Source organism: Leopardus geoffroyi, chromosome E1 (assembly GCF_018350155.1).
Source record: "Leopardus geoffroyi isolate Oge1 chromosome E1, O.geoffroyi_Oge1_pat1.0, whole genome shotgun sequence".
Classification (NCBI taxonomy): domain Eukaryota; kingdom Metazoa; phylum Chordata; class Mammalia; order Carnivora; family Felidae; genus Leopardus; species Leopardus geoffroyi.
The window spans coordinates 10,676,380-10,689,928 of NC_059330.1; the positions used below are offsets into that span (position 1 = coordinate 10,676,380).

Sequence of the window (13,549 nt, forward strand, 5' to 3'; positions counted from 1 at the left end):
AGGGCACAGGGCTATCCCCTAGCCAAAGGAAGGGAGGGGCAAACTCGTTCATTGAAAATTCATAAATTCTGTGTCTCCTGACCTGGTGACACATACCCCTAGTAAGTCAAAGAGCAAAAAAAAAAAAAAAAAAAAAAAAAAGTAGACAGAATTAGTCTCCCTCCCAACCCCCAAGCCCCACCCCAACCACTCCCCATCAGCCACAGACTCAGCAGAATTCAATCTTGTTAAACGCGACCGGCTCGTAGCGTGCCGGTTTTCTTTTCTGGGCACTAGAAAACGTCCTGTCTGTTTAATGATCCATTACGCAACTCCAAAAGGGATTGATAGTGTTTCCTGAAGAACATCCTATCCGTAACTCAAGGTGGCCATCACGTTACAGAGGAACTATTTCTCAAATTTAAAAATTAAGTCAAAGCCACTGTCTGGAAGGGGCCCAAGTGGGGATTTCCAGGAGAGCTGCCTTCGCCATCCCTGTGTGTGCTCAGTAACACTTTAGCCCACAAGCTCCCCGGGGGCGCAGCACGCAGGCCATGGGCCATGAGAACTGCCAAGCTCCTGGCAACCGTGGTCCTGGCTTTCAGTGACCGAGCTCCTGTAGGCCATTTGGCCTGCAGTTTGCCCCAAAGCCCAGAGGGCTCCTGCCAAAGGAAATGTGGGGACCTGCCCGGGTCCCTGAGGCCAACAGCGTTGCCAAAGGACATCTGGGGCTGATACTGCCTTCTGGACAAGGCTGCCAGGCCCTGAGGGCCCCCACCCCTTGCCCTTGCTCCCCGCTGCCTGTACGTGCACCCACTACACCACTGCACGCTCTCGGCCTCTCACAAGCCACGCCTTCTGCTAGGCACACCCTTGCCTCTTCACAGCCTGGCCACCTCCTGTGCTTCCCTGAAGGTTCCTCCAAGATACCTGTCTCATGCCTGCCAGACTCCTGAGCTAAGCCCTGTCCCAGGATGCTCTTAAAGACCCGCCACCAAGGCCCAGCCCCCCAGCTGGTGTACCTCTGCCATGCTGGAACTCCCATCTTGCCCACACCTGCTCAGGACCTTGAAGGCAAGACCACTACCTGTTTGCATCTGGGTCCCTGAGTAGCAGGAAAGAGCCTGGCGTTCGGTACACTTCGGCAAACGTCCAGGGAACCGAGCTGAACACAAAAGATGGTTCCAGTTGGGGGAAACAGGGACCCCAAAGAGACACACACAAGTTGCCACAAAACCTACCACCGAAAGTTCCCAGACAGATCGGCCATGGCCGGCAGGGCTCAGAGCACCGGGTGGGGGGAACCTCCCAGAGCAGCAGGCTGGGTTGGAAGCCATTACACAGGCTTCAGGCCAGGCCCTGTGTCCAGCCATCAGGAAACCCACAGGCCCAAGATTTCTCCCCAGATTAAAGCATCTGCGCCACACTCGTGTTTCAAATCTCCTACCACAGATTCTCCGACATTTGGCATTAAAAAGAACTTTAAAATATTCACTTAGCCTAGTAAACCGACTATTGCTTTATGTAACAGGTAGGAAGAATTACAGCAAACACATCCTCTTTTCATTAGCAACCACAGCAACTACATCATAATTTCCAGCTGTGTATTAGTTTCTTAACCTGGGGTGCTGGGTGCAATTCTGAGGCTCAGAGAGTTGACACACGTCCCAGAAAGGAGACCAGCCATTTCTACTGCGTGTGGGAAGCAAAGAGGAAGTCAGCTTTCCCTCTACCAAAGCAGGAAACCATTCAAAACAGAAAGCCCTGTGTTGCAGTCCTCGGGAGGACTTTACTGGACATTACGGTTGGGGACTGGAGAAGCCCCAACCCGCCACCAAAGGCCTGCCTCACTCCCACCTCCAGAAGGGGGGAGAGAGCAACAAGCTGTGCCCTATGGCCCTTCACACATCCAACAGGAAGGCACGGGAGACGAAGGGGGCAGGTATTTACCGAACGATGGCCAGGGGTCTGAAGAGCTGGCTGGGGCTGCCGGCCCGCCCCAGGGGTTCGTCTGGTTGGCTGAGGCTGACCGGCCCCAAGGCTCTGCTTTCTGGGCAGCAGGGCCCGAGCTGGGGAGGGCGTCCATTAAATCCAACAGAGTGGTCTGCTGTGGGTGGGAGCCATGCTTTGAGACAAAGAGAAGGGGACAGGTTTTACTTGGCTACAGTTACAGCAAATATCCACGTGTTAACCATAAATACTGTCTGCCTCCTAGGAAGAGAAGCCCTCTGGGAGGTGCCAAGAGGAAACTGAGCTGCCCACCCTGCCCACCTCCTCACAAAACCAAGTCCCAGTGCAGCCCAGGCTCCACCCACACCAAGCTATATACTTTGTGCCCAATGCCCCGCCCACCTTCAAAGGCCCTCAGGGCTTTCCAGAAGGACTCAAGCTTTTGCCCAGGCTGCAGCCTCCCTCCCGAACGCTGTCCCCACCCACCCACCGTGCTGCCCCCAGCTGCCAGCCATCATCCAGGACCCTCCTTCCTGGGGGGCGGCCCCCCCCCACTGCCAGGGACCCCGTGGTGCTGTACCACAGGAGATCACTGGAACCGCTGGCCCTGTGTCTTCTGACTGGATGAGCCTGACGGGAGCAGACCCGCGTCCTAGTCACCTTAGGCTCCTAGCAGGCAGCCTGGCGCAGAGTAAGGCTGATGACGGCAGTGGAGACCAGCACTAGTGAGGGCTTACCCTGTGCCAGGAATTTGTTCCAAAGCACTTGACGCTTGGCTTATGTAACGGCCGCCAAGACCGCCTGGCTGTTATCGTGCTCGTTTACATGGGAGGAAAGGGAGGCCCTGGTCAACAGAAGCCCCTCGCCCATGCCCGTCTCCTCTGGGGCCGGTCTCAGAAGAGCCTTGGGAGTAATGTCTGGGGCGGATGTGTTTTCTAGTACGTTCTCGGCTCACTCATGCTCAGCACGGGCCCGAGGAGTATTTGTTGAGCCAAGGGAGAAAAGAGCACCTTCTGAGAAGGCAGGGTACTCTGCACGCTAGGTTTGGGACATTCCCCCAGCGACTACGGGACCGTCTCAAACGTTTACCTTCCCCGTGAAGCGCTTACCTCTTTCTTTTTTGGAACTTTAACCGTGTCTCTTCGGCTCTCTTCTAGGGCCATCTGTAATCTGAGGTCATCACCCCTCCGGAGGCGCTCTTCCTGTAGAGGACAATGGGACTTGGAGGTGACCGTGACTGTAATAACATCACGGTAGAGAACAAAGCAGCGCTGGCCGGGAACAGGATGCACAGAACTGTAGTACGCATTATTTCAAAGGAAGATTGGAAAATGACTCGTGAAACACAGTCTTCTATCCCGAAGGTATAGCCCACAGGGCTCCGCCCCACCTACTTCGTGTGGCTTCCCTGATTTTGGGGTCCCAGCAGGGAGACGGGCGCAGGCACAGCCAAGTTAGGGAAAGGGAACGCTTTTTCTCAAAATGAAAATGGCTTTATAATTGTAATTACAGAAGCAACACGTCTCCATATAAAATACAAAAGTCTGACAGCCCAGAAAGGAATTAGAAAAGAGGATGAAAATCACTTATCATTGCACCTTGCACAGCACATGCTTACAGAAAATGGCTGTATGTTTATTTCTATGATTTCAAACAGAAATGATTCATTATACAGCTGAGCCTCCAACAACATGCGCATTAGGGGCACCAACCCCCGCCCCTGCACAGTCAAAAATCAACATATATATCTGACTCCTGAAAAATTTAACTACTCTATTCACACTCTGTCTCAAAAAAAGTAAACTTAAAAAAATCTCAACTACTAATAGCCAACTGTTGACTAGAACATAGTCACTTAATGCATATTCTGTATATGTATCATATGCTGTGTTACTATAATACAGCTAGAGAAAATAAAATGTTATTAAGAAAATAAGAGGCAGTATCTTTACACTATTTATTGAAAAGAATCCACACATAAGTGGACCAGCACAGTCCAAACCTGTGTTGCTCAAAGGTCACCTGTATTTAATTTATATTTATTTTTTTATTAAAAAAATTTTTTTAATGTTTATTTTTGAGAGACTGGGGGGGGGGGGTGGTGCAGAGAGAGAGGGAGACACAGAATCCGAAGTAGGCTCTAGGCTCTGAGCTCCAGGATCCGAAGCAGGGTCCAGCACAGAGCCCAATGCACGGCTTGAACCACAAACCATGAGATCATGACCTGAGCCGAAGGCGGACGCTTAACCGACTGAGCTACCCAGGCACCCTTAATTTATATTTATTTAAGGTGAAGTCACCCTATGCAAAAGACTGGGTTGTCCTAGGCTTTTGCATAATAATGAAATAAAAAAAATCATTCTATTTCATTTATATTAAATGTGATAAATCACAGAGATGAGTTATTTACTAAAATGGGCTCCCACTGTCCATCTGTCCCTGTATTCCTACACCTTCTTCCCGGGCTGTCAGTGACAGAGCCAGGCATCCACAGGGACAGATTTAATGGCTGTGTTTTTCCTGCTGTGAACAGAGGGACCGAGCAAAGCTGTCCACTACTGCTGGACTTTAGGTTTCCAGTTACAGCGACACAAGTCAGGCTGGGACAGCCACCGCTGCACTCCCGTCGCACTCCCTAATATCTGTCCCTACACATCACCTCTGGGCGAGACGGAGCCTCGCGCTACCTGACTCAGTCTACCCTCCCTAACCCAAGGTCAGCAGGGACGGACCTCATCACTGGGGCCCACGGGATGGCAGCTTTGAAAGGTCATTTCCATCACGTCTTTCCCTCCTTCTCCGTGTTAAAGTAATGCATGATTATTAGAGAAAAACAGGAACTGAAAAAAAATTAAAACTACACACACTTCCGTCATCTAAACGCAATGAGCATTCTATTACCTGCAGCTCTTCTCGCCTTTTCGGCGCTCAGATGCTTTCGATCCATCTCACCAAACCTCCCTCCCAAGGGGCTAAGCCCCACTGCGCACCCACAGGCCTTTCGCTGAGGGGCTGTGGACACCCAGAGGCCATGACACTTGCCGTGTGTGCGAAAGTGTTTCTGGGGCGCACTTCCGATCACTCCATCCCTTGGCAACAAGAGGCTTCCCTACCTGGAACAGCACAGGCCCCCTTCCTGACAGGGGACGGTGGGTGGCAAGAACACGGTCCTGGCACCTCGAAGCCCCATCTCAGGAAACACACCCGAGAAACACCGAGGGCAGGGCCTGCTCCGCGCCCCGCCCGGCCCCCGCCCCCACCGCGCAACCCTCCCCCGTCCAGGCACCCACCTGCTCCGCTACCTCTCTGCTCATGGCAAGTGCCAGCTGTAGCTGCAGCTCTTCTTCTCCACTTGTCTGGGGCCGGGCCTGCTCCAGCTCAGAGGACACCCTCGGGGAGGTGGCTGCAGGGGAAAGGCAGAGTCACTACCGGCAAGGGACAGGCTCACGATCAACAGCTGCCGGGTCGAACCACACCCCGTCCCCACCTCACACCCGCAGGGTCGGGGCCGTGCGCGGAAGGGTTGTGACTATTGCAAGGTTAGAATCGAGTAACATCAAACACGGACTCTCAATTACAGGAGCCACGTGGCCCCAGTCAAGGAAAGAGACCTTCAGGCGCCAGCCCCATGGTCAGGCCTCGCCAGGATTAGAACCTTAGTCTTCGCTTCCAGGCTGCCCTCCTTCAGAGAGAGAAACTAAGTTGTTTGCTTGTTTGTTGGTTGGTTTGTTTTGAGAAGATCAAAAGTATTGCTCTTGAAAAGCTGGATCAAAGACTGTCACTCAAACAAGCACAGGGCTATCTGTGGACCAAGAACTTCACTTGAGACTCCTCAACATTGAAGAATCTCACTGTGCATCTCATGGGGGTAAAGACCATGGGAAATGAAGCCAAATGTTTCTGCGGCAACCCTGAAAAATTGTGTTTTCTAAGTAAAACGGAGCACCGGCTTGGGAAAAACACATTTTTGCTGTCAGCAGTTAGCTAGTGTAAACACTTGAAAGCAGCTCCTGGAAAGACAGTTCTTACTGAAGGGATGGGATGTGGACTCCTAGCGGATGCAGTGAGCCTCCAGGAAAGGAGTCTTGACGCATTCACACACTTAAACCAGGCTGGGCCTCCCCGTATGGAAAACGACACGGCCATCAGATGTTCTGTGCATCGGGGAGTGTAGGGTTCTCCAGAAACAGGGCATAAAGCTTGGGTGCACGTGCCCGCCTCTGCCTCTGCCTCGAGAGAAGGTCCACAGCTTCTCCGAAACCCTCAAAGCCGAGCCCCACTGCCTGAAAGGTCTGGAACCACACTCCATCCTCCCTCTGGGCCTTTGTGCGTGCCATGCATGCCCTCCTGGCATGTCCTCGGCAAGTTCTCAGTTCTCGGAGCTCGGCTCCCCTGCCCTGGTCCTCCCGGCTGGGGCTGGGTCAGCACTCCCCTCTAGTCTGCAGTTTGGTGGATTATGCCAGAAGGTACGCTCCTTGAGGAGGGTCCAAGCCTGTCTTCTCACCAGCACATCCATCCTCAAAGGTTGGCAGAGCACCTGGCAAACACCCACTGGATAGATGGATGCGTGGAAGCATGCACAGATGGACGGACGGACAGATGGAGAATTCAATCTCATGGAGGACGGGTAGCTGTTTGAAAATGCTCTAATCGTGTATCAGTTTTCTTCCTTTTTTCATTACGTCCGTTCCAGCAAGCCCCACCATCAGGGCCCACGCACCCAACGCTGCCTCTGCCTAAAACCCCAATGTAAACTTGCTCCTTAGGACCTGCCTCTTTGGGAGAAAGTAAAAGGTCAGGAATGATTCCTGACAGATGAGGTTTCTAGTTGGCCCGGCTCTGGCCACCATGAATAAAACAGGAAGAAGAGGGCTAGACACAGGGTCACGGACGTGATCACAGAAGAACCAGGCAAGGTTGCAAGGGCAGGAGGCTGCAAAAGGCAATGCTCTGTCACGCAATTTTTTAAAAGCGCACAAAACACGCGGCAGTAAGGGTTCATTTGGAACAATTCTGTGTCGTGAAGCAGTGTGTCTGCTACGATTTACTGTCAACCAGAAGAACCGCCCCCCCCAACAAAAAATAAAGAAATAAAAGGAAAAAGAAACAAATCAGGTTGAATTCCAGCCTAGTAAATCACAGTTGCATTTTCCAAAGTGTTTGTTTTAAAAATAAAGCTAGATGGTAATAAAATGGAACGTCCAGTCCATCTTAATAATCTGATTTATTAATAATATACCAAATAAAAGCATTTTTTTTTTTTTTTTTTTTTTTTTATGGTGGTGGTGCTTTTGTTCCCAAACCTCACCTATGCCAATAACAGGGCTCAGGTTTGGGCTTTCCTGTACTCTAGAAGCAAAGATGTCACCATCCAGACTGCTGGATACAAACGAAGCCGCACAGTTTTGGGGAACGGCTCTGGAAGATTCTGCTCGACAATGTGTGTGGCTCTCCCATGCTTAACCACTCAGGCCTGCCTGTTCCCAGCCTCTTTCCGGGAATCTCTGAAGCTTGCTTCACAGAACTCTGTTTATAACAAACACAGCACACTCGACGTCCTTCATTCACTACCAAATGCAAATGGGGAGTCGATAAAGAAGACCTGTATCCCACCCCACACCCCAAAAAAGTGCTAAGCGCTCTGAAAAATGAGCCCCGTCCTGGCAGGGAAGGCTGCTACTTGGCCGCACGGCCACAGCGCCTGAGTCAGCCCGGCCAGGGACGAATGGGACGGGGCCCTGAACAGGGACCTTCGAGAGAAATGAGGCCTCCCTTGTCCTCTGAGCCTTTCAGCACATCTGCAAGGCCAGACTGGCTTCCAATGCAAATGTACATGTGAGTGCCTACCATGACTGACTGTTAGAATAACACATAGCCGGCACGTAGGGAAATGGCTTACCACATCAATGTGGAAATTAAAGACAAAGGGTATTCCCCTAAACGCTGTGGTTTTTATGAACGGATGTACAGCTCTCAGTTCTGCAGATGGCAAAATTCACAGCCGCCAGCCCCAAGTATCAGCTGAGCTGCACGCAGCGGCCTCCGCTGTGAGGGAGGATTCCAACGGAGACATTCTGCCTTAGTGACAGCATCCCTGCCCCACAAAGGGCCTCTTGTACCCGCGCACATGACAGTGAACACAGATGTGCTTGTGAGATGAGCCCGGACGGACCCTCCTGACCACCTGAGCCTGGCCCTGCTCGGCGGCTCTGGAGGTCCGCGGTTCCCAGAGACCCCTGGAAAACGCAAGTGCCCGAGAGACGCTTTCTCAGCCCGCCACCTTCTGGAGGGACGAACAGGGGCCGTTAGTGGAGGCTGACCACTGATGGAGCATCAAGGGCGCAGCATCATGGCCCTGCTTCCGGGTCCCACCTGGAAGAGTTCAAAGTCCTCGCTCGCTGGGGCCAAGAATTATAAACAGAGCTAGGCCTCGACTTTATCCTCTCGGGCCTATTATGCCGGCTGAGAAAGCCAAGGGGAAAGGCTGAAGAGGAAGCCTATAAAGCCAACTTTTCCTTCAAGATACAGGCTAAGAGGAAGACCAAGAAACACCTCCCACTGCAGGCGGACGAGAGTCTCTGGCAGTCACTCCCCACCCCCCACGGCTCCGGGGGCACCAGGCCGAGTGTGGGTGCCCACGCCCTGGGCTTCAGGAAGGATCTGGGTTCCCAAATGTGCTCCTAAAGCAAAGGCTGGCAGAGTTTCTAACACAGAGGCTTCGGCTGGCCGGCCTCAGACAATTTTGAAAGCAGAAACCGAAGCAGTCCAGGTAATAGGAAAACAGGAAATCACTTCTCGGGCCGTGTCACGATTTTCCTAGAAAGTACTTGAGCACACCCGCAATCACATCGATGAAAGGGAAGCCACTGTGGGACACGACCTTACCAGGAAAACAGCTCTGCGTGGTGACCAGCGTGACTTCTGGTAAAACTCTCTGGTACGTGAGCCTCACGCAAGGTGACGGCCTGTCTCCACGTGTCGCCCATTGATGCTGGGCAACACAAGGCACGTCGGACAACCCGGGAAGAATGGAAGGGCACCAGGCCTCAGGGGCCCGAGAAGACCCCATCTGGGTCTGAGCACCGCCCCCACCGTTATAATCCCGTGCCTGTTAGCTGGCAGGGAAACCAGGGTTCAAAATCCTGTCCCCACCACCAACTGGCAGTGAGACCACGTGCCAACGGCCTGACCTCTCTGGGCTTCTGTATCCACATCTGTGAGATGGAGGCCAGTGGGGCTTGTGGGAAGGGTCAGGAGCACCCAACACACAGCTGGCTCTCCCGTGAGAATGAGCCCAGGCCCCAGGTCACTGCTCTCTGCTCCACCCCAAGGCCACAAGACTCCCTAGGGGCTGGAGCTGCCTGGCACTCACACGGAAGCCGTAAGTGGGTATCCCGTTGGACCCCGGTCCCTCCCAGGCTTCCGGGGAGCAGGACTGGGGCCATGGTCCTTTGAGGTAGGAGCTAGGGAACAGCCTTCCAGCTTCCACCCTCCAGTGACTGGTGCCCCAGGCCAGTGAAGTTCCTCCCTCATCACTGAACTGCAGGCAAGTGCTTACTGGATCTTTCTCAATGTGGTGACCTCTTCCTGTGGTTCCACGGGCCACTTCCTGAATCAACAATGAAACCGAGGCCACCCCTACTCAGTAGCCTGGCCTGAGCTGAGGCTTCTAAACCTGTTCCCCACAGAAGACCCCCCCCCCCCCTGCCCAGGGTCTTCCTCTCAGCTCCTCACAGGGAGGAGCAAGAAACATTACTTTAGGTCAAATGAGATGAATTATGAGAAAATAAGTTCAGATTACCCCAGGCAACATTAAAAGAGAAAAAATATAGATACATGGTTGGAAAAGCCAAAAAAAGGAAAAAAGGGGGGGGGGGGGACACCTGGGTGGCTCAGTCAGTAGTTAATCACCCGACTTCGGCTCGGGCCATCATCTCACGGCTCGTGAGTTCAAGCCCCGCGCCGGGCTCTGTGCTGATAGCTCAGAGCCGGGAACCTGCTTCAGATTCTGTGTCTCCCTCTCTCTCTGCCCCTCCCCCACTCTCTCTGTCAAAAGTAAGTAAGACATTAAAAATTTTTTTTTTTTTTTTTTTAAAGTACAAGATGAGAAGGGCACCAAGTATGACAGTCAGGTCACTCTCAGGGCAAAGCGGGGGGGGGGGGGGGGGAGGCTGTGACTTCGTGACAGAGGGATAAGCCATAGCGCCCCACACACACACCCGCCATGCTGTGGGCACCCTCTGCCTGTCACATGACATCACCCACCTCCCATGAAAGTTCGGGCAAAATCTTGGATTGGATTCCAATCTAGACTTGAAATTGACACCCAGTTCACAGAACGACAGGGCGAGGACTAAGCCAAACACTGCCTAATGCAGTGCAGGGACAGACCCAGACCTAAGGAGTGCTCTAGGGGACCAGTGGCCCAGGCGCTTGGTGTATTCAGGTTAGGGAAAAAAGGAAAATCTGCTGCGATCAGACAGACAGACAGAAGGGACAGGACAATCAGATGCAATATACGGTCCTGGGATGGTCTCAGTTTAGACACATCAGCTGCAAGACACTCTGGGCGCAAGTGACAAAAGCTGAGTGTGGGTGGTACGGTGCTGCTGTTTTCGGGAGGTGCGGCCAGGGCGCCGTGGCTCACTCTTCAGGAACAGACGCGTACAGAATATTTACGGGTGGAATGTGATGATGCCTGTGACTATTTTTAAACAGTTCATCATAAAAGGAAGTGGGAGCCACGCCTCTCATCCTGCCCCCATTCCTCTCCTCAGAGGAAACAGCTGTTGACATTTTCTTGTGATTCTACCCAGAAAAACGTTTCATGCCTACTCCGCGTGGATGTGCGTGGGTGTGCTTTTCTGGCATTTACGCGCAGGGAAGCACATCCATTCCTGAGGTGTGCGCCTCACCTGGGCCGAGTGTTTTCCACATGAGACTCAGCCCAGCGTGGAGGGCGGGGCTCAGATCTGGGCTCTGCCTGCCACTTCTCAGCAGGTGACCTTTGGCCTAGGTCGCTAACCCTCTGGGCCCCCGTTTCTCATCTGCAAAACGGAGACAGAGCCCCTGCCTCCTAGAGTAGTTGTGAGAATTCAGTGAGCTCATCTGTGAAAAGCACGGAGACGCTGAGACCAGGGCCTGGTGTGCGGTGCTTGTGTGACTCTTACTAGTATCTCAGTGAAGCCTCAGTCCAACTCGCAGACCGGGCGGAGGCTGAGAGGTCACCCAGCCAGTGAGAGAGACAAAGTGTGATCCTTAAGGCCTTGTTCTTGGTTATCACTGTTTCCACAGAGGAGGTAGCTGGGGCCCAGAGAGGCTAAATGGCTTGTTCACGGACACCAGAACTCAAACCCACACCTCAGGGCCAAATGCCATGCTCGTTCCAGCACCCTGAAGGGGCTCCGGGACTCTGTCTTTACCCTCAATGCCTACCATGCCCTGCACCCCTCCAGGAATGAGCAAAGTCCCCGATCTCCCGGAGCTTGTGTGCCAGTAAGGAATAAAGAAGGCGGGGTGGGGCGCCATCGGTTAAGCGTCCCACTCTTGATCTTAGCTCAGGTCTTGATCTCAGGGTTGTGAGTTCAAGCCCAGCATTGGGCTCCCATGGCTCTGCAACAGGCAGGAAGCTTATTTTTGAAAGAAAGGAAGGAAGGGAGGGAGCAGGGGCGGGGGAATCCCAGGCCGAGGAGAGCTTGCTCTGTGTGTTCAGAGGTCAGGGAAGGCCTTTCTGAGATGCTGGAGCAGAGGCCTGGGTGGTGGAAGGAGGTCAGACAGAGGGTAACTGGGAGCTTCGCTCACTGGGTGTGAGGCTGGTGAAGGCAGAGGGTGTCCAAAGGGCCACGATGGAAGAGCCAAGGTGGTTCTTGGGGTCCTTAGAGGGGCTTTGGCATCTAAGTGGAGCCATGATGCAGTGTGACTGGTCCCTGGGAGCAATAGTGGTAGCTTGGCCAGAGGTAAGACGTGGCTGGATTCAGTATTCACTCAACTGAGATTCTCTTGAAGAGGCTCCTGGACCATCCAGCCTGAGGCCACAGGAGAGAATCTGTGGCCCTGGCCAGCCTGGCTGACACCTTGCATCCGAAGCAGTGCTTGCGATCACTCAGAGTGCCTTTTTCTGCCAGGGTGCTGTGGGCAGAACTGGGTCCCTCAAGAAGACATGGGGACGTCCTGACCACCAGCACCTCAGATCATGACCTTATTTGGAAACAGGGTCGCCGCAGATGTAATTAGGGAAGACGAGGTCATGCTGAAGCAGGGTGGGCACTAAATCCAACATGGCCGGTGTCCTGACAAGACCAAGGGGAAGAGCCCCAGGCACAGACACAGGAGGGGAGGCCACGTAGGATGAGGGGGGACAGGGACTGGAGCGCTTCAGCTGCCGGCCACCACCAGAAGCTAGGAAGAAGCAAGGAAGGACTCTCCCCTACAGGTTTCAGACGGAGTGTGGGCCTGGTGATGCCTTGATTTTGGACCTGGGGCCTCCTGAAGGAGAGATGACCCCTTTCCGTGGTTCGAAGCTGCCTGGGTTGGGGCACTTGCTTGCAGCAGCTGTGGGAAGCCACCGGGTCAAAGCTTTACCCATGCACAGCTCAGCGTCTTCCCACCGCCTCCCTGCACACAGGGACATGGGCATCCTCGTCCTCCAGGCAAGGAAGCACCGCCTCCCAGCTCCAGGACAGACTCTTCACTCCCCAGGGCTGCTCACGAGCCCATCTCCTCCCAGGCACCCCAGCTTGCCAGCCTCCACTCAGTTCCTAGAATCCTTCAGCTCCTCCCTGTTTTTGTGCCCATCCCGCTGTCCCGCAAGGGGGAAAGAGAGACCCCCTCAGCCAAAGTGTCAGCTCCAGCGGCACCTTCTCAAGCACGTCTTCCTCGATCAGGCCAGTAGGATGCTCCTCAGGGCAGGCGTCCTTGCTGGCCTGATTCCCGCCACCCCTGGCGCCTAGAGCAGGGCACCTCGTGGCTTTCGTCTGCCCCTTTGTAATCAGTGCTTATGCACGCGGCACCGCTGACCTGTGTGCAGTCGGGCCATCTCCTCGAACTGATCTGGCCGAAGACTCCACAGCGGCAGGGGCCACGTCGGCTTCCTGACAGGCACAGAGCAGGAGTTCAAACACCTGTTGGCTCATTTTCAAGTTCAGTTCCCACGTCATTTGCTCCTTACCACCAGCCTGAGCCACTGGTGCTGCCCGCCTCAGTTTGGGACAGGGATAGGGAAGCCGAAGCCCAGGGAGAAAGGGAAAGGGAGCAGAGCCAGAAAAGTGGTCCCGGTCCTCCCCCGAAGGGCTGGAGACTGGGGGGGGGGGGGGGGGGGGGGGGGCAGCAGAGATGAAAGGCAGTCCTTTTGTTTGTCTGCACGATTCAGAGCCCATCCTCTGCGTGGAATAAAAGAGCAAGTCTATGCTGTTCTCTTTGGGCCACAGGTGAAACCTTCTCCATTTCAAGATCACCGGCTTGTGAGGTGTGGTAGGGAGGGCTCATCCACAGCATTAAGCAACGTTTTCTCATTACTGTTTTCCCAGGGGCCCCCATCGTTCCTGCCGCGGCGTCCCCGGCTTTGTCCCCAGTGAAAGTCGCTCTCCGGGTGGGGCACGGGAGGTGCCCACAGCTCTCCAGG

At 53.9% G+C, this 13,549-nt stretch overlaps 1 protein-coding gene across 4 annotated transcripts in view; it reads right to left on the reverse strand.

The window, feature by feature from the left end:
• Window positions 1–13,549, reverse strand: part of EPN2 (epsin 2) — an 87,338-nt gene that overhangs the window by 19,196 nt on the left and 54,593 nt on the right. For all 4 annotated transcript variants that reach the window (XM_045487559.1, XM_045487560.1, XM_045487558.1 and 1 more), the window contains 3 exons: window positions 5,220–5,332; window positions 3,039–3,131; window positions 1,930–2,104 (listed from right to left, as the gene is read on the reverse strand). In XM_045487559.1, coding sequence (XP_045343515.1) covers window positions 1,930–2,104; window positions 3,039–3,131; window positions 5,220–5,332 — 381 coding nt within the window. The remainder of the gene's footprint in view (window positions 1–1,929; window positions 2,105–3,038; window positions 3,132–5,219; window positions 5,333–13,549) is intronic.